The sequence below is a fragment of the Scyliorhinus torazame genome, chromosome 6 (assembly GCF_047496885.1).
Source record: "Scyliorhinus torazame isolate Kashiwa2021f chromosome 6, sScyTor2.1, whole genome shotgun sequence".
Taxonomy (NCBI): domain Eukaryota; kingdom Metazoa; phylum Chordata; class Chondrichthyes; order Carcharhiniformes; family Scyliorhinidae; genus Scyliorhinus; species Scyliorhinus torazame.
The window spans coordinates 238,248,167-238,271,876 of NC_092712.1; the positions used below are offsets into that span (position 1 = coordinate 238,248,167).

Genomic DNA, 23,710 nt, shown 5'->3' on the forward strand with positions numbered 1-23,710 from the left:
ACCTTAGCTCCTGAACAAGATACTGAAGGGCTGCCTGCAGCTTCAGAATCAATCTGAGGAGCAATGAAGATTTTTTTTAAAAATTCCATTATTTTAACTATAGCACAAACTATACCTTGGGTGGTGTACTTAACTGTTCTCTTTTTTTAATAAATTTAGAGTACCCAATTTATTTTTTGCAATTAAGGAGCAATTTAGCGTGGCCAATCCACCTCGCCTGCACACTTTGGGTTGTGGGGGCGAAACCCACGCAACCACGGTGAGAATGTGCAAACTCCACACGGATAGTGACCTAGAATGGGATTGAACCTGGGACCTCAGCGCTTTGAGGCAGCAGTGCTAACCACTGCACCACCGTGCTGCCCCTTAACTGTTCTCTTTAAGAATGGCTCAGTTGTACCAGGCTTAATCTGCCAGATTAGGCCTATGGAGTAACAGTCAACACCACCCACCATGTTTTGTGACACTACCATCATGCTAAGTGGGACAGACTAAGAATATACCTAGCACCCCAAAACTGGACATCATGCAGCTGTAAGCCATATCACTTTAATCCATAATCTTGTATTTAAGAAATGACTCGCTCCTCCTCACAGTTCTGCCAGGACATCAACCTGGCTCAATATGAAGTGTAGAAAAGCGTTTAAGGAACGGCACCAGTCATACTTCAGAATGTAGTACATTGGTATAACTTTAGTATGACCTTGATATACCTTAGAATTCCTTGCAAAATAAGGGATGGTGACACGATGAGATTTAGGGGGAGAGGGACCACCTGGGTTGCCCTCGCAGAGTTCCTTCTACACTATAACCATTATATGAGATACATAATCGCAAATGTTTAAAAGTGGGAACATAAGTTAACAAAGGCACAAAACAAATTTAAAAAAAAAAACACTGGGGTCCATTTCTAGAAGAGTAGAATTCAAAACCTGAGGAGTTATGTTAACCTTATATAGAAAGTTGGAGACTGAAGAAAATGGGAAAAATATTATCGCGGATGATATCGGAAATGAGAGGGTACAACTACTGTGTCAACAAAGACTGAACAGGCTATTTTCTAAATAACCAATCGAGTGACCTGATAGAGTTCTTCAAAACTATGTATGGATTTGGCAAGGTAGACATAAAGAAGGTGCTTCCACTCGTGAAAGAGTCCAAATTTATAAATAATAAATCCAACAAGGAATTCGCAAAAAGCTTTACTCGGAGTAGTGGAAATGTGGAATATTTTAAGGCCAAAGGAAAGAAATAAGCACTTATGTGGTCCAGTCATTCACTTATACATTAATTCATGAAAGTGAATGCGATAAACCATCTTGTTTTCCCATCTGTGAATGTTCCAGAATACATTATTTTATCTGTTTGGGATCATTGGTTGAGAAACATAGTTGATCATAGTCACTGGTCACTGTCTCTGCGGAGTCTGCACGTTCTCCCCGTGTGTGCGTGGATTTCCTCCCGGTGCTCCGGTTTCCTCCCACAGTCCAAAGACTTGCAGGTTAGGTGGATTGGTATCCAAAAAAAAGGTTAGATGGGGTTATTAGGTTACGGGATAGAGTGGAAGTGAGAGCTTAAGTGGGTCGGTGCAGACTCGATGGGCCGAATGGCCTCCTTCTGCACTGTATGTTCTATGTATAGGATGTCACTTAAAGAGTTCCTGTCTTGTGGCTGTTGAATTAATCTCAGATTAGTGTGAAGAGGGTGACATTAACTGTCCCAAGCAAAAATGTGTGCACACAGAAGAGAATAGTGACCTGAAAATTGCGATAGTAACAACAACGAGTCTGTCAGTCCTCATGATAAAGGATTCTCCAAACAAAAGTGATCATAACGTGGAATTTTATGTTCAGTTTGAATAAATAATGTGGGTCTTCTAGTCGATCAACAGGGTTTTGTGAAAGGGAAATCACGTTATTAGAGTTCTATAATGGTTTAACAAGCAGGCTGGATAAAGGGGAACCTGTAGATGTAGTGTTTTGGGATTTCCCAAAAACATTTGGTACGGTGCCACATAAAAGGTTACCTACACAAGATAAAAGCTTATGGCCCAGGAGTCGATGTGTTAGCATGGATAGAGATTGACCAACCAATAGGAAACAGAGAGTAGGAATAAATATGGATCTTTTCAGGATAACAAACTATAACTAGTGGAGTGTCATGAGGATCAGTGCTGGGGCTTCAACTGCTTATGATCTATATTAATGACTTGGATGAAGAGATTGGCTAGACTGTAGACAAATTTGCTGCTGATATGAAGAAAAAGCAAATTATGAGGATACAAACACTCTGCAAAGTGATACAGTTAGGTTAGGTAAGTAAAATAAAATTTGGCAGATGGAGAATGACATGGGAAAATAAGAGGGTTGCTTCTTAGGCAGGATGAACAGAAAATGAATGTTATTTAAATAGAGAGAGACTGCAGAATGCTACAGCACAGATGGATTTGGGTGTCTTTGTACATTAATTATAAAAAGTCAGCATTCAGGTGCAAGTAATTTCAACGGTAAACAAAATGTCGGTCTTTATTGTAAGAGGGTGGAGTTTAAAAATACGTCGGCCTTGCTACAACTGGAAGGGCATTGGAGAGACCACACCTGGAGTACTGTGCGCAGATGAAACCCAGTATTGCTGAGTAAATGCCATCTGTTAACACAGCCGACAGTACCGTTCATCGAATTGCTGATGGGACAGTAATTGGTTGGATTGGATTTGTCCTGTTTTTGTGGACAAAAGTTACCTGGGTATTTTTCCACTTTGTCAGGTTGATGCCAACATTGTACATATACTAGAACAGTTTGGCTGGAGGTCATCAGGTCACCTCTATCAGTTGTTTAGAAAATAGCCCATTTAGCCTTTCTTCTAGTCCAATGTTTTTCAAAGTGGGGTTCGTAACCCGTGGGTGGGTCGCGGGTGTTGAAAAATGGGTCACCAAAAATGATCCCCAAAGATCGACTGATCTTTTTTTCCCCATTTTCTATCTGGGAAAGCTTTTGCTGCCCTAAACTGATCCTGTTTAAATGAAAAACGTGCACAATCATAAGGTTAAATTTAATAACTAGGCAATATACAAATACAATGTTTCATTATGAAATCAATATGAAATGGGTGTGGGATCAACACTGGTGCAGCTTTACATATCGGTCTGGTTCTGTTCTGTTTATGACGTGCATTTTGTAAAAGGCGGTATTACAATGAGGACCTCACGGACAATGACATGGCCAGCATGAGGACTTTTGATGTAGAGGAAAAGCTTAGTAGTGCCTCATAAATTTGTGCAGTTCATGAGGTGTATTTTTAAGTGTACAGTGAATTCCGTTTAGATTGCGACTGTAGCAGCAGTACTGTAGCTTGCCTGGTCAGTGGACTCTGCCTGTGTCTCAAAATTTCTGCCATGAATGCTTCAGAGTTGACAAGTAGCGTCACTATCTCACAATCCAACTCATTATTTTTCCCCGTGTGCATTGAAATATATTGTTTTAGAATCAATTTCAAAATGAGATGATGTCTGAAAAACATGGATGGTTGATGCACAGTAAATGAGTGTATTTTGAATTTATATGTGGATGGGTAGAAAGATTTATCATATTTCTTTAAAGCTGAATTCACATATCTGTGTTGATACAGTGTTACCAAATCACCTAAGTAGTACGTGAATGCTGTGTGGGTCGCAAAAGCCATTTGGCTAAAGTGGGTGTTGAAAGAAATGTTTGGAAAAACATTGTTCTAGTCAGTAGCAGAACACTCTGGAGCACAAACTTTGAGCATTATAGCTGGGATGTTGTTGGGCCCATTGCCTTTGTTGTATCCAATTCAAAATTATGAACAGTTGTCAGTATACAAGGAGAAACTGTTTTCTGTGCCAAAAGGCTAGAGGATTTAAGAATATTAATAAAATAATCAATGGGGAATATAAAGAAGCATTTTTATAAGCAGCTTTTTATGACCTGGAATAGACTTCCTGAAAAGGGTGAATGAAGCAGAGCCAGCAGTAACTTGCGAAAGGGAATTGGATAAATAATTTGCATGAAAAAGTTTGCAAAGATTATGAAGAAATTGTAGAATTCATTGAATAGCTCTTTCAAAGTGCTAGCACAGTACAGTGGGTCAAATGGCTCCTTTCTGTTCTATATGATTCTAACTATCAGGTAGATGGGCGGCACAGTAGCACAGTGGGTAGCACTGTTGCTTCACAGCTCCAGTGTCCCAGGTTCGATTCCCGGCTTGGGTCACAGTCCGTGTGGAGTCTGCACGTTCTCCCTGTGTCTGCGCTTTTGGTCTGGGTTTCATAGAATCACCGAATCTACAGTGCAGAAGGAGGCCATTCGGCCCTTCGAGTCTGCACCGGCCCTTGGCAAGAGCACCCTACTCAAGCCCACATATCTATCCTATCCCCGTAACCCACACTTAAACGTTTTGGACACCAAGGGCAATTTGGCATGGCCAATCCACCTAACCCGCACATCTTTGGACTGTGGGAGGAAACCGGAGTACCCGGAGGAAACCCACACAGACACGGGGAGAACGTGCAGACTCCGCACAGACAGTGGTCCAGCCGGGAATCGAACCTGGGACCCTGGAGCTGTGAGCAACTGTGCTAACCACTATGCCACCATGCTGCCCAAATTTACAACCCCGCTGAGAAGCCTGGAAACTCGGTTCCTGCTTCATTTAACGACTGTCTCGAAAAGTAAAGGCTTTCTTCCGGGTGCTCCAGTTTCCTCCCACAAATCCTGAAAGACGTGCCGTCAGGTGAATTGGATATTCTGAATTCTCCCTGTGTACCCGAACAGGCGCCGGAATGTGGAGACTATGGGATTTTCACAGTAACTTCATTGCAGTGTAAATGTAAGCCTACTTGTGACAATAAAGATTGTTATTATGATGTTTGAAGAGATTACAAACGGTTGCTGTTGCTACAGTGAGCATGCCTAGGACATTGAGCAAGAATTTAGATAAAGGTGTTGCAATAAAGGACCTTTTATGAACTAGCAAAAAGTGTTTAATTCACCAGACATTATATCCAAAGATTTAGATCCGCTTGTCTATATTTTAACCCTTTTTATTCCCACACAAGAAATAGCAAAGATGTAAAAAGATCTTTCAACCCATATCCATCTAGTACCTTTGCACTTCCACTCATATCTTGTCTGTTAAAGGGAAGAGCTGATTATAGACTTGATACTTCCTATAGGAAGGCGAAATGGTAATGTGATTCAGTCAAATAGCAATCATACTTGTGGGAGATGGCAAAGCAACGTAGGCTGTGGCTGCTGATACGCTGAGGAAAGGAGTGAAGCAGATGGAATCTAAAGTCGGATTGTGCAAAATTCAAATAGTTTGCATTTGTGAATGTTTCATGTTTTTGTAATTCACTGACTAATTTGTTGAAGAAGTAAATCTAGTACCTTGCCACTTATATATCCAGTGTTATCATTATCATATGTTTTTCATCCACAGACTCGCTTTCAGTGTCCAGCAATGATGCAAGTCCTCCCGCTTCAGTGACCTCACTTCAACCCCACTCTGTGAGCACAACACAAAGCTCACCAGGCCCAAAGCGTCCAGGTAACACTCTACGGAAGTGGCTCACCAGCCCTGTAAGGCGTCTCAGCAGTGGAAAAGCAGATGGCCATGTGAAGAAACTGGCTCACAAGCATAAAAAGAGCAGGGATGTCCGGAAAAGTGCTGATACCGGCGCTCAAAAAGATTCTGATGAGAGTGCTGCTACACCCCAGGAAGAAACTGTGGATGAGGTCAGTAGCAGAGAACTTTAACATTTGGTTGAAACTTGGCACAATTTAAACAAGTGAAAAGCAGATATGATTTAGATACCAGGAAGCCCAATAAAGCATTGGACTTTACTTTTTAAATCCAATAAAATATTTTACATTCATATTTAACCTGGTCCTGGGCAGTACGGTGGTGCAGTGGTTAGCACTGCTGCCTCACGGCGCTGAGGTCCCAGGTTCGATCCCGGGTCTGGGTCACTGTCTGTGTGGAGTTTGCAAATTCTCCCTGTGTTTGCATGGGTTTCACCCCCACAACCTTGGTCCATAGCCTTGAATGCCTTGGCATTGCAAGTGCACATCAAAATACTTCTTAAATGAGTGCCTCTGCCTGCCTCCATCACCCTTTCAGACAGTGAGTTACAGACTCCAACCACCCTCAGAGTTAAAAAGGTTTTCCCCTCTAAACCTCCTGACCCTTACTATAAATCTATGCCCCTGGTCATTGACCCCTCCACCAAGGAGAAAGGTTTCTTCCTGTCTACTCTATCTATGCCCCTCATAATTTTATACATCTCAATCGTGTCCCGCCTCAGGTTCCTCTGCTCCAAGGAAAACAACCCCAGTCTGCCCAATCTCGCTTCATAACTAAAACTCTCCAGCCCAGGCAACATCCTGGTAAATCTCCTCTTCACCGTTTCCAGTGCTATCACATCCCTCCTATAATGTGGATTCCAGAACTCTACACAATACTCTGGCTGTGGCCTAGCCAGCGTTTTATACAGTTATTAGATCAGCTTTTAATTCCGGATTGATTGTTTAGATTTAAGTTCCACCAGCCATGGTGGATTTGAACCCATGACCTCAGAGCAGGGGTAATGGCCCTGCTGTGGCTAAACAGCTGGCTTGTAATGCAGAACAAGGCCAGTAGCGCGGGTTCAATTCCCGTACCGAGCTCCCTGGACAGGCGCCGGAATGTGGCGACTCTGAGTTTTCCACAGTAACTTCATTGAAGCCTACTTGTGACAATAAGCGATTATCATTATTATTGTTAAGGAAGATGTTTGTGGTTGTTGGAAATCAACCATTTTAGTCTCACTGGCTTTTAAAGCAGGCCAAGGCAGGCCAGCAGCACGGTTCAATTCCCGTACCAGCCTCCCCGAATAGGCGCCGGAATGTGGCGACTAGGGGCTTTTCACAGTAACTTCATTTGATGCCTACTTGTGACAATAAGTGATTTTCATTTCATTTCAGAAGGAGGCCATTCAGCCCATCGAGTCTGCACCGGCCCTTGGAAAGAGCATCCCACTTAAGCCCACACCTCCACCCTGTCCCCTTTACCCAGTAACCCCACCCAACCTTTTTAGACACTAAGGGCAATTTAGCATGGCCAATCCACCTAACCTGCACATCTTTGGACTGTGGGAGGAAACCGGAGCACCCGGAGGAAACCCATGCACACACGAGGAGGATGCATGTAGATTCTGTGATTCTATGAAACCCAGACCAAAAGCGCAGACACAGGGAGAACGTGCAGACCCCACACGGACTGTGACCCAAGCTGGGAATTGAACCTGGGACCCTGGAACTGTGAAGCAACTGTGCTAACCACTGTGCTGCCCTTCATATATTGAAGCAAGACCTGAACAATATTCAATCTTGCAGTGCCAAGCAATTATCATCTCCAATAAAAGGGATCCAAACCATCTCTCCTTGGCATTTATTGGCATTACCATCGCTGAATCCCCCTCTATCACCATCCTAGGGCTTACCTTTGACCAGAAACTGAGCTGAACTAGCTATATAAACAATGTGGCTGCAAGAGCAGGTCAGAGGCTGGGAATGATGGGGTGGGTAACTCACATGCTGACTCCCCAAAGCCTACCAACATCTACAAGGCACAAATAAGGAGTGTAATGGAATAGTCTCCACTTGCCTGATGAGTGCAGCTCCAACAACATGAAGTCGAGATCATCCAGGTCAAAGCAGCCCACTGGATTGGCACCCCAACCACAACCTTAAACATTCACTTCCTTCACCACCAGCACACAGTGGCAGCATTGTGAACCATCTACAAGAGGCACTGCAGCAACTCCCCAAAGGTCCTTCGGCAGCACCTCCCTAATCCGGAATCTCTACCACCTCGGAGGACGAGGACAGCTGACAAATGGGAACATCACCAACTAAAAGTCACCCTCCCAAGTCAGTCACCATCTGACTTCCGACTATAATTACTGTTTGTTCACTGTCGCTGGGTCACAATCCTGGAACTCCCTTCCTAACAGGGCTGTGAGTGTACCATTACCACATGGACTGCAGCAGTTCAAGAAGGCAGCAACCACCACTTTCTCAAAGGCAATTAGGGAAGGGCAATAAATGCTAGACTGCGAGAAATGCTCACATCCTATGAACAATTTTTTTTTTAAATGTTGCCAATAAAATTGTAAAATGTCTTTACCTGCAGGTCAGAACTCAACACAATGTGAGCACATATGTCTTTTTGCAGAACTGCTTACATTATGCAGCATTAAAATTCTAGGTTTGCATTGGTGATCCAACGTTTTATTTGCATTGTTATTATTTCCTCAGAGGGGACGGAATGAAGGACTCAGTAGTGGAACACTGTCAAAATCGTCTTCCTCAGGAATGCAGAGCTGTGGGGAAGAGGAAGGTGAAGAGGGCGCAGAAGCAGTGCCCCTTCCACCTCCAATGGCAATTCAGCAGCACAGTCTTCTCCAACCTGACTCACAGGATGATAAGGTAAGACATCACCATCACATCCTACATATTTAACTAACAAAAATAGAATTGTAATAGTTCTGAGATAATGGACAAAATTTTCCCAATAAATGACCAAGTGTCATTTTGGGCGGGGAAATTGGTGCGAATCCCACCAGCTGTTCTGGCACGATTCGCCTTGTGATCTTCCTGCACTTAGTCGATTTTTTGGAGGGGATGTGATTTGAACCAGCACTGAGAGGGGTGGGGCCTAAACACTCCCTCAAGCCTGGTGTCACAGAGATCAGGGCACCATTTTCAAAGGGACATTTCTTTCAAAAATCCAAGTTTCTAATTTAAATAATTTAAAAAGATTTCCTTAATGTTTATTTCCCTGTAAAATTTAATATTAAGTAAATTAAATGGGAAGCACAGTGACACAGTGGTTAGCACTGCTGCCTCACAGCGCCAGGAACCTGGGTTCGATTCCGACCTCGGGTGACTGAGTTGAGTTTGTACTTGCTCCATGTATGCGTAAGTTTCCTCCGGGTGTTCCAGTTTTCTCCCACAGTCCAAAGATGTGCAGGGTAGGTGGAGTGGCTCTGCTAAATTGGCCCTAGATGGAGTTACGGGGATAGTGTGGGGTTAGGGCCTTGGTTGGGTGTTCTTTCAGAGGATCGGTGTAGACTCAATGGGCCGAATGGCCTCCTTCTGCACAGTGGGGTTTCTATTATTCTAAATCCCTGATTCATTTTCAACCAGGTAAACCACAATCAAAAGGTAATTGTGAATGTTTTATTCACCTATGTAAACAAATAATGGAAACCTAACCACATCAGAATAAATTTCTCCTTAAGTTGCATAATTGTCAAATTACTGACCATATATATATATATATGATGCCTGGATAAATGTTGAATATTCGGTGCTAAGACTGATGTCATACAATGAAAGATAGATTATTTTCATTGTATTTCAAATTTAAGTTTACATCAGTAGTTTTGGCTTGTGTTGCTAGATGTTTCCTAACTAATTATCTTGCAGTCTGTTTTAGAGCTTCACAGAACTTTGTAATTGCTTAATAATTAATGTGAGGTGTATCACATGAAGTCTGTTCACAATGTGAGAAAAATGCTTAAATGCTGGAACTAATTGCTTTGTTTTCTCTTTTTTTTAAATGTACTCTTATCACAGCATTATGTTGATTTGTGTTCTGTCTCTGTATTTTCTCAGTTTACTTATCTTTCTATTTAAATCATTATTCTTCCCCAGTCATAGCCCTTTTGTACTTTGATTGCTTTTGTTGTTTCCAAATCATATTGGCCAAAATTTGTGTGAAGCTTGCTTTGTTGCAAGGTTCAACTGAACCATGTCAATCTTTTTTTCCTAAAAAAAAGAATGTTGGAAGTTGTTTGGTATGTTTAATGAACCTCCTGTGTCGCAAATACCCTTCCTTTTCTATTAAAAGCCAGTATGTGGAAATCCAGTCTGTTGTGCCCTTAATGGTACATGAAGCGTATAGAGGCCATGTACTTGTACTTTACTCTGATTGGTTAAGTGTCCCTACCCAGAAATCCTTATTGTCGGTTCCCACAATATTCTACCAACTGCATGCAATTCCATACAACTAGACATAATTTGACGTCAGATTGCTTTTGAGGCCAGAGATCTCCTAAATTCCAGCAGTCCTGTTCTGGAAACAAATCCAAACATCCGAATATACTTTGAGGATACCTCCGAAATGGTGAGCCTTGATCCCTTCAAAAAAAAAGTAATGCTCAACAATTGTTTACTAGAAATGCCTGGATACCCTGCATAAACAATTATATATAGTATTTTTGCAATGCTCTTATTATTTTTTTGTTATCAATGCAATAGTTCCCATACGTAATATTATTTTGTCAACAAACATTTTCTGTATCTTTTTCTCAGACATCCTCTCGTTTATCAGTCCGCCCTACAAGCTCAGAGACCCCCAGCGCAGCAGAGCTTGTTAGTGCTATTGAAGAACTTGTGAAAAGTAAAATGGTAAGATACAGTATCATTTATTGTCACAGAAAAATCTCAGTCAGACAGTTCAAATCTGAATGCTTCATCACCGCTTAATATTCCCTTTTAATAGTCCTACAGTGTGTATGCTATTTCTTCATGTCAGTGGTCCCAAAAAGTTGACAATTTGTAATATCTGGCCTAAATCTTGCTTAATAACATTATATTTTTTGTGTTCCTTAAAGTGGAGAGCCCATGCTGGAATTGAAATACTTTCCAGTGATTAGCATCCACTGTCTGATTCAACATGGCCAGCTGCAAGTAAATTTCACACACTTCCACTCCAATAACATACCGTATTTCGAACTTCAGAAGATCCTGGATGTGATTCAGTAGACATCAAACTAATGTGGGTTCGGGAATGTTTGGCGGGGTGTTTCTCAGTGGCTGCAGCACCGAGATTCACCCTGTTTTCTGGGCCTCGGGGAGTTTCTCCTCACTGAAGCCATACTTCAGTCGATTTCAGCCCCTCACAGATCAGGGTGCCATTTTGACTGGCAGCCCCGATGAGCACCCCCCCCCCCCCCCCCCCAACCTTCTCGAGAACCATGGAACCCCCACCCCTCACCAACCCTCTAATGCTCAAGGCCCCCGGCAGTGCCAACCTGGCACCTGGGCATCTCAACGCTGCCAGTATGGCACCCTGGCAGTGCTACCGGGGGACAGGCTTGCAGTGCCAAAGTGTCTAGGTGCCAATGGGGAGTAGCAGGTACTACCATGCCAGATTGGTTTTGAGACCAGAGATCTCCTAAATTCCAACAGTCCTGTTCTGGAAACAAATCCATACATCCAGCTAGATACCTCCGAAATGGTGAGCCAGTGGTGCATTGGTCAGCACTGCTACCTCATGGCACTGAACACCTGGGTTCGATCCCGGCCCCGGGTCACTGTCCGTGTGGAGTTTGCACAGTCTACCCCTGTTTGAGTGGGTCTCACCCCCACAACCCAAAAGATGTGTAGGATAGGCAAATTGGCCGTGCTAAATTGCCCCTTAATTGGGGAAAAATAATTAACTACTCTAAATTTAAAAAAAAAGAAATGGTGATCCTTGACGGCCCTTTTTATAAAAAAAAAAGTAAAGTTCAGCAATTGTTTACTAGAAATGCGACCAACCGGGGTTGCTAATTCGGAGGTGCCATCACGCCTGGTCGATGCTTGTGGAAACCAGTGCTAAACGGCACCCTGTCGAGGTCTCGTAGGCACCTGGTGAAAGCGGAGTTCGGGATTAGGCTCATTTAAATATAATTATCTGGATCAAGCCCAGCGAGGGCCAGGAGTAACAAGTAGGGTGACTAGCACGAGGTTTCAAGCCCAGCGCCGTGCACGATTTGGGGCTCTCGCAAGATTCAGCCGTGCTGAGCCCAACGTAGTGGCTCTTAAAAAGAGCCCAATGCACCCTATTGTATTGTGAATTTTATATTTCCCATATTAGTTATTCTCATGGCGATTCTAAGTGTGATTGTCAATTTTCACTAATTTCTGCCAAATTGCAAGCATTTTAATAATGTGGTCCTTGGCTCACAATATATGACAAAGGTGACTTTCACTTTATAAATCAGGATTGGATTTAAATTCTGGTTCTAGTCATGAAAGGGCACCTAGTGTGAAATCTCCCACTATATCTAGTACCCAATGATTCATTGTTGCTAGGTCAAAATCCTGGAAACTCCTTGGATAATAGCACTGTGGGAATACCTTCACTGCCGCAGCAGGAAAATATTTTTAAAATTTAACTTGACAAATAAGGTGACAGTAATCCAACAGATTATGAACTGAGCTATTTTTACTTTTTTGCTTTAATTATTTTTCCTTATGTTAGAGCTATTAAAAATGTTGAATACTTTTTTCCCCTACCCACCCAAAAAAAACATACAGGCACTGGAGGATCGTCCAACGTCTCTCTCTGTTGATCAGGCAGACAGCAGCAGTCCATCTTTCAACCCATCTGATAACTCTCTGCTGTGTACTTCTTCTTCTTCTCCCATTGATGAAATGGAAGAAAGGAAATCTAGTTCTTTAAAAAGGCGCCAGTAAGTCATCTGTGGATTAACCATAAAGCATTTTTTCATTGATCTTGGTATGGGAAATGCATTACAGGGATATAAATTTCAGACAATAAGCCAATCAGTGTTGAATTGGCAATTTTCAGTGTGTTTCATTGTAGATTGAAGCATAGATGTAGTTATTTGACAAGCTGTTGTAGTGTGGGCTACATTCAGTGTGATTGCAGTGAATAATTACAGTGGAACATAATTATCAATTTTTTAAAAAATTATTTTAAATTTATATGCCATTTTAATGCCATTAGGTGAGTTTTAACGAATTTAAATGTCATCCACAAATTTGTAAAATATTATCTTATGAAACTAAATTTGGATGCTTCATACTATGATATTATCTCTATGAGATAGATATATTTGATGTGGGAATATGTCGCTTATTTTTTATGACCACCTCATTTTATAATCTTGGTCTTTTCTTCTAGCTATGTCTTACAGGAGTTGGTGGAAACTGAGCGTGATTATGTACGGGACCTGGGGTGCGTAGTAGAGGTAAGTTTTGCATATGATTCGTAAGAAATTACTGGTTTTACCTGCGTAGCCTGTTCCTTATAACTAACAAATTGTGATGTCCACATTTTAAAAGCAACAGATGGCATAATTATGTAAGATATCTGGCAGGTGCTCTGTGGTGAGAATTTTGAACTATCTAGGTGCAAACATGCAGCACAATGGTACTGAAATATGCCGACTTTATCTTGAGTGTATCAGCTTAAATTAAACTACCTCCCAGAGGCGTTGCTTCACATCAGCTGTAATAAAGCTGCATCTGGTGCAAGCTCACATCTCTATTTTATTGTAAGTTTTGACTCCATGCTTTTGGTAATAAACAACAGTCAAAACCATCTGCTCTTTTACAATCAACGGAAAATATATCACTGCTTATCCTCACCCCAGTCATTTGCAGAATGTTATCATTGAATTTACAGTGCAGAAAGAGGCCATTCGGCCCATCGAGTCTGCACCGGCCCTTGGAAAGAGCACCCTACCCAAGCCCATGCCTCCACCCTATCCCCATAACCCAGTAACCCCACCTAACCTTTTTGGACACTAAGGATAATTTAGCATGGCCAGTTCACCTAACCGGTACATCTTTGGACTGTGGGAGGAAACCAGAGCATCCGGAGGAAACCCACACAGACACGTGGAGAGCGTGCAGACTCCACACAGACAGTGACCCAAGCTGGGAACTGAACCTGGGACCCTGGAGCTGTGAAGCAACAGTGCTAACCACTGTGCTACTATGCCACCCAAGAATGTTAGTGTGTTTGATCCACACTTCATGGCACAGAGAGTGGGAAAAATATTTTTTCACCATCAGTGTAAAAACAGCAGTATTACATCACCAATTCATCAATTGTACACCAATACAATTGTGAAATTGTGAATGTCATTACTATTTTCCATAATAGCTAAATGTACAAGTTTGCATTGTCTGAAGTCTGACGTTTAAGAGAACAAAGGATTTTAATTCCGGCAATGGTTTCTCTCTTTAGGGCTACATAACAGTGATGAAAGAGGATGGTGTCCCTGATGACATGAAGGGAAAAGATAAGATTGTGTTTGGTAACATACATCAGATCTACGACTGGCACAGAGAGTATGTAGAGATTTTATTTTCATGTCTTTGTGCTTATTAAAGGGAGAGGAAAAATATTCCCCATTAGCTCTCCACCACTTTAAACATTTCTAGAGCTTTGACAAAGAGCCTTCTAGACTCGAAACGTTAGCTCCGTTCTCTCTTCAGATGCTGTCAGACCTGCTGAGATTGTCTAGTAGTTTTTGTTTCAGATTCCAGCAGCTGCAGTAATTTGCTCTTATTTTATTTCCAGATCAGATCATGGCTCAAGGCAGCCAGTGCAGAACGTTTTGTTAACCTTCTTACCCATTCATAGCTAATATTAGTTTTACCACTATCAAGACATCAAATTTTGCTGTTCAACATTTTGAACTTTTAACATTTTTTTCACTGAAGAAAAGTCTGTTTAGCAACCAAGTCAAAAGGACATTGGGAAACCTTGCAAAGTTTTGGATCCTGTTTTTGAATGCACGGAAAGATCCCTTTGTGTCAAAGTGCGCAGTATATTCAAAGTCAGACACAAATGCAGTCAGGATCCAAAAAGGAAGTAGACCTAACTGCTTTCTTCTCCAGTAATACTGCTGGTAAGGCTTATGTTGGAGCACCGTATGAGAACACCTATAGACGCGTGAGACCTCATTTCAGAGGATGTCTATGCTACCCTAAATGCTATGACAACTGATGTTAGCAAAATGTCACAACCTAGACTGTTCAACCATGTCACAAGACACTGAGTGTCACAATGGATGTCCTTAACGAAACAAAGGTTTACCCATTAAAAAATTTACTTTCTATCATGAGTCTTAAATCTTCAAATGATAAAATTGCTCTGGAATATATCTTATGGTGGTTTCCATGCTGAAACTATCCAAGACTAATCTTACTGCCCCACTCTTTGCCTGTAGCCCAGCATCTTCCTCAGTTTCAAACATTTAACCATATTTCCATCAGTTTCCTGTGTTGAAACATACCACACCCTAACAATGCTATGACAAAAAATTACATGTGAACTTACTGATAGCCTCTTTTTGACTATTTTAAATTGATGGTCTCCTATTATCACTTTCACAGAGGAGTTTGTCTTTCCTCAACCACTCTATCATAAAATCATTCTTTAAGAATGAGACATTTCTGGTGGTTAGTTGTAGAAGGGCAGGATAATCAAGCTGTGAAACTAAACAGTCTCGTAGTCTCCTGAAAAGGGTGTTCTTGCCACTTAATTTCTTTTCCAGACCCAAGCAGAAGATCCACAATCATCTGAGCTCCTTTCTGACTGAGGAAAACATGACTCTCAGGCTTAAAACCTTAATTCTGTGAACTGCTTGGTGCTCTAAAGTCTTACAAATAGAATTTATTGTCATGGCCCATTGTTGGCTGTGCCTTCAAATGTCTAGTCCTATGTTCTGAAATTTCCTCCCAAAACATCTCCACCTTTCTACCCCTCTTTAAGATGCTCCTTAAAACCTACTTTTCCGTCCGAGCTCCTTGAACAAACTTTTGCCCAGCTACCTCCTCCTGTGGCGTGGTGTTAAATTTTGTTTGATAATCCCTCCGGTAATGTGCCTTGGGATGTTTTACTACTTTAAAATTAATTCTGTGGTGTATACATTAAAGTCTCAAAAAGCTTCCATCTTAAAATGTTACAGGCAAAAAAATAAATGCATTAGTGTCAAAGTGTAACTAAAACCCAAAAATGCTGGATAAACCCGGAAGGCTTGGCAGCACCTGTGGAGAGAGAAGCAGTTAACCTTTTGAGTCCATATGACTTCTTCAGAACTGAAGAGGGATATAAATGTAATATTCTTGGATTTGGAGGAGGTGGGACGGAATAGAAGGTCCGGATTTGGAGGAGGTGGGACAGAATAGAAGGTCAGGATTTGGAGGAGGTGGGGCGGATTAGAAGGTCAGGGATAGGCCAAAGCTAAGGAGAGATTGACAAAGGTATCAATTAAATAAGACGAAGGGAGTATTAATGATGACATTCAGGACTAAAGAAGTGCTAAAAGTTGCATAAAGTCAAGATAGCAGAATGTGTTAATAGGAGAACAAAGGTCAGTGCTCAGTGAAATAAATACTGTAAAACAAGGGACAGGTAACCCTGGGGAGGCAGGGGATGTGTTTGCATTGGATCAAACCAAGGAAACAAAAAACAAAATGGGAGGTCAGGATGGAAGGGGAGGTTAGACTGTGAATGTGTTGTGATAGTATTGCTATTATAACGCACTTTCAGTTATTAATTATCAGTACCAATTTGGTGGTTTATTCAGTGTTTATGTGGCAACTGTTTCAGCCTATTATACACCATTAGTACATTTGATTTGTGTTCGTGGAATAACATAAAGATTCTTTATTTCAAATTTTATCTTGTATCAATCCAGAGAGTTAACAAAATTAATGCTACTTTAACATGATTGGCATTATAATTAAACTGCATCCACTATTCATTGCTGAAATTGACCTCCGTTTCAATTATCTTTGTTTAGTGCTGAAGTTTTACCATTTACCCAATGATTTTTGCACAGAGCAAATGTGTACTTTCTGGTTCATAGTGACTGACCAGTTATGAATCACTGCTAATCTAAACAGTTGTTCTTTTAATTAAGCTTCAGTGAAGCAATGAATGCAGGGTTGCACAATGATTGTAAAATAAACTCCCTCTGCTGTTTCACTGCAATCAGGATCAGCAAGAAGAATTAAAACCCATTCCACATGTGCAATGTACATATTCTGATCAACATGTATTGGATTTCTCTTAACATACAAAAACCCTCTGTGGAGTAACATAGATTTAACCAAACATTATTTCTTCACTTGACAGTTGAAGATGAAAAACACTTTTTATGATTCCTTTAACCTCAGGTTAGACCCAGAACATTTTTGATCAAATGTTGTCATACCACACTTAATAGCTCATTTATCCACCAAAGCATAAGAGAGCAAAATGGATGGTACACATCTTCTTTAAAACTATTAGAATATTATATGTGTAAAAAATAATCGTCTATGGCCATTTTCAAAACAGTGGTCCCAACAAAAGCATTTTAGCCTCTCCATTGCATCTTCAAGATTATTGGTATTTAGTCATTTTTACTCAAAATGCAATTCTTCTTATTAGAGTGGATTACATTGAATTGAATTGAATTTGATTTATTGTCACGTGCACCAAGGTACTGTGAAAAGCATTGTTCTGCGCACAGTCCAGACAGATCGTTCCATACATGAAAAATATAGGACATGCATAAACACACAATGTAAATAAATAGGCACAGGCATCAGGTGAGCATACGGAGTGTAGTACTACTCAGTAGAGAAGATGTGTTAAGAGATCAGTTCAGTCCATAAGAGAATCATTCAGGAGTCTGGTAACAGCGGGAAGGAAGCTGGTGAATTTGAGAGTCAGCCACATTGCTGTGGATCGAGAGTCACATGTAGGCCAGACCAGGTGAGGACAGCAGATGGTTTTCTTCCCTAAAGGGCATTAGTGTTTAGTGAAGCAGATGTGATTTTCTGACAAATGGTTTCATGGTCGCCATTGTAGAGTTTTACAGAATTCAAGTTTCACCATTTGCCATGGTGGATCTGCAGATTTTTCCTTAGGTCTCTGTTCTAGTGACAATACCACAATGCCAACATCTCCTCCCGAAAATGAATTATTGCAAAACAGCAGAGTGGCATAACTCAACCATGCCCTTTTGATATCTGCCCCTCTCCTGAAATATTTACACTTAAATAAGAACACATATTTCACCGTTATTTTGGCAGCAAAGCCTGACCAATTGTCATTTATTTTTTTCATTCTGTTTTGATTTTTAGCTTCTTTCTTGGCGAGCTGGAGAAGTGCCTTGAGGATCCTGATAAGTTGGCTTCTCTCTTTGTGAAACACGTACGTTGCATTTTCTGCAAACAGAAAATATTTTCTTCCTTCCCATCTTTCAATTTTTAAAGGATAGTTAAAGTGCAGAAATCTCTTATTCTCCTAATAGCTACAGGAAAACAATTTCAGTCTTCACAAAACATTCCAAATTTAGATGGCTTTTCATTCCTGCAGGAAAGTTTCCTTTAACCTGATTGATGCCACAAAGTCAAACCATTGTTACTAGTAAAGTATTTATTATGAAGAGGCCATAATGTTCAGTGTATTTTTGACATCGCATGATAGATTTACACAGATTTTAACAAGGCAAGATTTTAGCTTCCTTTTAAGTGCTTACACACCAAAATATGTAGCAGGACAAGCATGTTGTGTGAATACTCGCATATAATATTCACCAGCATGCAATTCCCTGAAATTTAGCAAAAGCTCTAATGATGGCATGTATCCAAACTGGAAATCTTTCCTCAAATTAGGATAGTTAAGGAAAGAGTAATTTTTGATTTTCTTTTTAAAATGCACTTTTCCAGTAATGCTGTTACTTACAATTTTTTTCTATTTCTCCACAAACCACAAAGGAGAGAAGATTGCATATGTATATAGTTTACTGTCAAAATAAGCCCAAATCAGAGTACATTGTGTCTGAATACATTGACACCTATTTTGAGGTGAGAACTTTGGAAATATTTTACTTTTAAGTTTTAATTAAATATTATGCACGTGAGCTTTGATACTGATATTTGATATTTCTAAAACTTGGAGAAGCTCAGATTTAATATAATATTTTTTAAGTGGCATGTGTGAAATATTGGCCCAAATCTTCCAGTCAGGGTCAATGCTGAGCGCATTGACACTGCCCTCAAAGAAATCTGTTACCCAGCCCTTTTACGATTTTTCAGTCGTACCTTGTGATGCGGCTGACACATCGAAGGGGCAGTGCAGCCTTTCCAGGGAATACCGTGGGGTGTAAGAAGGGAGGACATATACTCCCTTTTCACAACAGTAGCTGCCATATTCAGATAAGGTTTTATAGGTCCAAGTCTTTGTAAGTAAGTGAGTTAGTGAATGGATGAGCGAGTGCATGGGTAGGTGGGCATTTTTTGTACATTAGTACATCTGTAGGGTCGTGACATACATCTCCCAACTTCCGTCCCATCTCCAATGATCCGGCAACTAAGATTTGGACCATTATTTTTTTATTCTGTGCTTTTCTGTTTTAAGACAAAAATGATCACTTTGCATTGAGTGTATGAAGTCCCTCGTTTTGTTACCAATTACCCTTTCTTCCCCAATCCACAGCACTGACTCAATTCAAGTAGATGTGGTTTTCTTTCCGACCACTTCCGGTGTTTGAACAACTATGTAGTGCTTGATCATCCTTGGAACAATGTCCTTCAGGCATTTCCTTCCCACAACAGCATAACTTAGTTGAGGAACTCACCCAGTGAGTGTGTCCAACTTGCTGCCCATCTTTTGGCATTCTAACATGCTAAAGAAACTTTATCACTGCTTTGAATTGTAACATCTACAAAAAGCTACTAAGTATCATATCTGTGACATTTTCATGACCATGTTTGCTTTACATTCCACCAATTATATTTGAGGCTTCAAAGAAAATAGTCCAGTATGTATAGTACTTAATGTAATGCAATTGAGGTGGAGAAGAAGAATAGGACATGAGCAGCAAAATAAACATCTTTACTATGCTTACATTTTTTAAAAACAGATTTAAATTATACTTTTTAATGTAATCTTAAGGATGTAAAACAGCGACTTGGTCATCGACTGCAACTGACGGACCTGCTAATAAAACCAGTGCAGCGGATAATGAAATATCAACTCCTGCTGAAGGTTAGCACTTTAAACCTGTAATTAAAAAACAATTTAGTGCATTCAGGAAAATGTGTGGAGCAGCTCTGAATACATTAAAATAATAATTTGACAATAAAAATTGCGGATATGTTATGCATATAATGAGAGGAAAGCTGTTCATGCAACGCTAGAAAATTTCATCTTGAGTTTTAATTAATATTATAATTTGAATTAATACTATAATATCTGAATATCTATAATTCTTATCTGAATATATATACATATATACATATATAATACAATTATCTGAAATTAGATTTTTGGATTAGTAGCAAAACATTTGACATAATTCTATTATTTTTCTGTGCACAGGACTTCCTTAAATACTCGAGGAAGGCTGTTAGGGACACAACAGAGCTGGAGGTATTGTCTTAACACATCAGTGCCAAAATGAATACTTACATGTCATGTAAACATTGTCAATATACAAATTAGAGTTGTTGTATTTATCTATTCTACCTAGAGGGCAACATGTTGGGCGCTATTCTTCGCCCCCCCCCCCACGCCGGGTGGGAGAATCGCCGGAGCGCCGTGCGAATCGCGCCACGCCGCCCCAGCCCCCGCACACAGTTCTCCCACCCTCTGGAAACCAGCGGCGCGCGATTCGCACCGGGCCGCTCGGAGAACCGGCGAGCGGCAATTCTCCGGCCGGATGGGCCGAGCGGCCGCTACGACACGAAAGGTTCCTGCCGGCACCGTCCACCCCTGGCGGGAGCTCTGTGGGATCGCTGGGGGGGAGAGGGGGGCTCCTTCACTGGGGTGGGCTCCGATGGGGTCTGGCCCGTGATCGGGGCCCACCGATCGGCGGGCCGGCCTCCTTCTGCGTGCAGCCCCAGAACACCGGCTCCATGATAGTGAGGGGCCGGCGTGCGTAAGACGTTCCCCGCGCATGAGCAGGATGGTGCGGCCCAACTGCGCATGGGCAGGATTGGGCTGCCCCAACTGCGCATGTGCGGGTTGGCGCGGCGCCCATTTGACACCGCGTAAGGACGCTGGAGCGGCGTGAACCACTCCAGCGCCGTGCTGGCCCCCTATGGGGGCCAGAATAGGTCGTGTCCGGGCCCTGTTTGCGCCGTTGTGAAATGCGACGGCGTTCACGACGGCGCGAACACTTGGCCTCAATGTCGGAGAATCGCCCCCGTTATTATCTACCTAAAGCAAGCTTTTATATCATACCTTCTACATAGAAAAAGCTTCCAAAGCACATATAGAGCCTTGATCAGAAAGAGCTTTGTTGCCACAAAGTGTGAACATTGCTGCTTCTTACATATGTTGCATTTTTGAAAGATATACAATTTTGTTTTCCCTATGGACATGAATGTTCGTGTTATACAGTCAGACTTCACTGCAGAATTTTGGATAGTTACCTCACAGCCAACCCTGAACATTCAATTTTATAAAAGCTTTTTTTTTAATGTATTATTCTGCTTACTTAGCTTGTCAGAGAATGTTTTGATATATGGACATATTCATTTGGCAAGTGATTTTGGAAACTAAATGTAATTTGTTTTCTATTTGGTGTGCTATGCATTCACTTTACATTTCCTTGCAGATGTATATGTACATTTCTTTCTCCTGATTGTGCATATTGAGCAAAGTATCTAATAATATATTACGATCCCAGACAAAACCCCAACAGTGGCTAGGATACTGGTTTGAAAGCCCAATAGGGCAACACGGTAGCATTGTGAATAGCACAATTGCTTCATAGCTCCAGGGTCCCAGGTTCGATTCCGGCTTGGGTCACTGTCTGTGCGGAGTCTGCACATCCTCCTCGTGTGTGCGTGGGTTTCCTCCGGGTGCTCCGCTTTCCTCCCACAGTCCAAAGATGTGCAGGTTAGGTGGATTGGCCATGATAAATTGCCCTTAGTGTCCAAAACTGCCCTTTGTGTTGGGTGGGGTTACTGGGTTATGGGGATAGGGTGGAGGTGTTGACCTTGGGTAGGGTGCTCTTTCCAAGAGCCAGTGCAGACTCGATGGGCCGAATGGCCTCCTTCTGCACTGTAAATTCTATGATAATCTATGATTTTTAATTTTGTAAAACTGTGAAGAAAGGATACTTAACTCCAGGCGTGATTGCACAAAGAAATACGGATATGGTATATTAAAACAAACTTTATTACTCATACCGTATTAAAATCTTGAACATCACACTCGAAAATAACTTAGAATTGCCCCTTAACAATATTACTCAATACAGTGATTACAATGCCCTTAATTGCTGTCTTTATTCCCACTTAAACAGCAAGAAAACAACTACCTCAGCGCTCAATCCATCTTAAATACCAGTGGCACAGGGGAATACTTGCTTTACAGAGTTATGCTTTGAGAAAACTATCTCTTGACACTGCTATACAGAAAAGATCTGACTCCTATCAGAATCTCTGGCTGTAGGTCTTCAAAAGCTGTTTCAACTGGCTTGTTTCAGCTCCCCCTTGTCCTCAGAAAAATCTGCAATTTTAAAGACTGTTAATCTCTTTGAAACAAAACTGCAGAGAAAACAAAACGGCTTCATACAGAACTGAACTGAAAATGCTTTCTCAAGAAGCCTGATGCCTTGGCTCTATCCAGCAAAGACATCATCTTACCAAGCTGAAAACTAATTAACTCCTCAGGGAATCCCCTTAGAAAAAACAAAATTGCATTAGCGCAAGCTTTTTACAATGGTTAATTGCACTTCTGGCTCCAAAAAGCTTTGTTAACTTTCAACCTAAGAATCTTTTAAAGCATGATTTCAGCAGTCAAACACACTCTAACCAGGCTTATAACCTTTACTTAACCAAATACTTATGCTTTTATTCCTGTTAAATCTAAGAGTGGTATGATTGCACAGTGGTTAACACTGCTACCTCACAGTGCCAAGCAGCTGGCTTCAATTCTGGTCTTCGGTAACTGTGGAGTTTGCACTTTCTCCCCATGTCTGCGTCGGTTTCCTCTGAGTGCTCTGGTTTCCTCCACAGTCCAAAGATGCGCAGGTTAGGTGGATTGACCATACTAAATTTCCCTGGGGGAGTTGGCCTACATGGGTGCTCTTTCAGAGGGCCTGTGTAAATTTGATGGGCCGAATGGACTCCTTCTGCACTGTAGGAATTCAATGATTCTAACTCAATATATCTGAAATTCCGACATTCATCACAAATATAATTGACTAAATGCACATATAGAAAGCTGAATCTTGAGCATACTGAGTTGAGACTAAGTATATCATAAGTTGTTTAGATAACAGTGTAATACATATCGTTGCTTTTTTCCAAGACAGATAAATAATTTGAGATGGCATGTCATTTCCTATTTACCAGCAAAAGATTATGCTTGTACAGATTAAGAATTTTGTTACGGTACTGGATGAGACCCAACTTCGGTTAGGATACCAGACAAGAACCCTAAACAATTTTTTTAAATTTGTAAAACTGAGGAAAGGCTACTTCACCCCAAGAGTGATGACTCTAACCAATAGGTATCTTTAAGTCAAAACAAACTTTATAATTTAAACACAGAATTAACTACATTAACATCAAAGAAATAATTTTACATTTATCAGTGAAACAGTTCTTAAATAAAAGGAAAAACTTAACTTACTATTGACACCTGCTGCAAATTCCAATTAAGCAGCCCAATCCAGTTTAAATGCTACTTAAATAAAGTTAACACAACAGGTTTACTTGCGGTTTTCTTTGTAGATACATCTAAAGAGAGACCATTCAAGAGCAGATTCTGTTAGTCAGACTTAAATCCTATGGCAAACTGCTGTTCAACTTTAAAAGAACAGACTGCAAAACTACAGACAGACCTGGCTCTTCCCATTAATTACATCATCCGTATTCCACTAGGT

General features: G+C 41.1%; 1 protein-coding gene across 7 annotated transcripts in view; it reads left to right on the forward strand.

Annotated features, from left to right (window-relative positions):
* The window catches only part of LOC140425346 (triple functional domain protein), an 801,905-nt gene that overhangs the window by 689,788 nt on the left and 88,407 nt on the right, over positions 1 to 23,710 (forward strand). For all 7 annotated transcript variants that reach the window (XM_072509516.1, XM_072509515.1, XM_072509510.1 and 4 more), the window contains 10 exons: positions 5,461 to 5,756; positions 8,319 to 8,489; positions 10,380 to 10,475; positions 12,372 to 12,526; positions 12,982 to 13,048; positions 14,053 to 14,156; positions 17,949 to 18,018; positions 18,585 to 18,674; positions 19,765 to 19,857; positions 20,191 to 20,241. In XM_072509516.1, the coding sequence (XP_072365617.1) occupies positions 5,461 to 5,756; positions 8,319 to 8,489; positions 10,380 to 10,475; positions 12,372 to 12,526; positions 12,982 to 13,048; positions 14,053 to 14,156; positions 17,949 to 18,018; positions 18,585 to 18,674; positions 19,765 to 19,857; positions 20,191 to 20,241 (1,193 nt within the window). The remainder of the gene's footprint in view (positions 1 to 5,460; positions 5,757 to 8,318; positions 8,490 to 10,379; positions 10,476 to 12,371; positions 12,527 to 12,981; positions 13,049 to 14,052; positions 14,157 to 17,948; positions 18,019 to 18,584; positions 18,675 to 19,764; positions 19,858 to 20,190; positions 20,242 to 23,710) is intronic.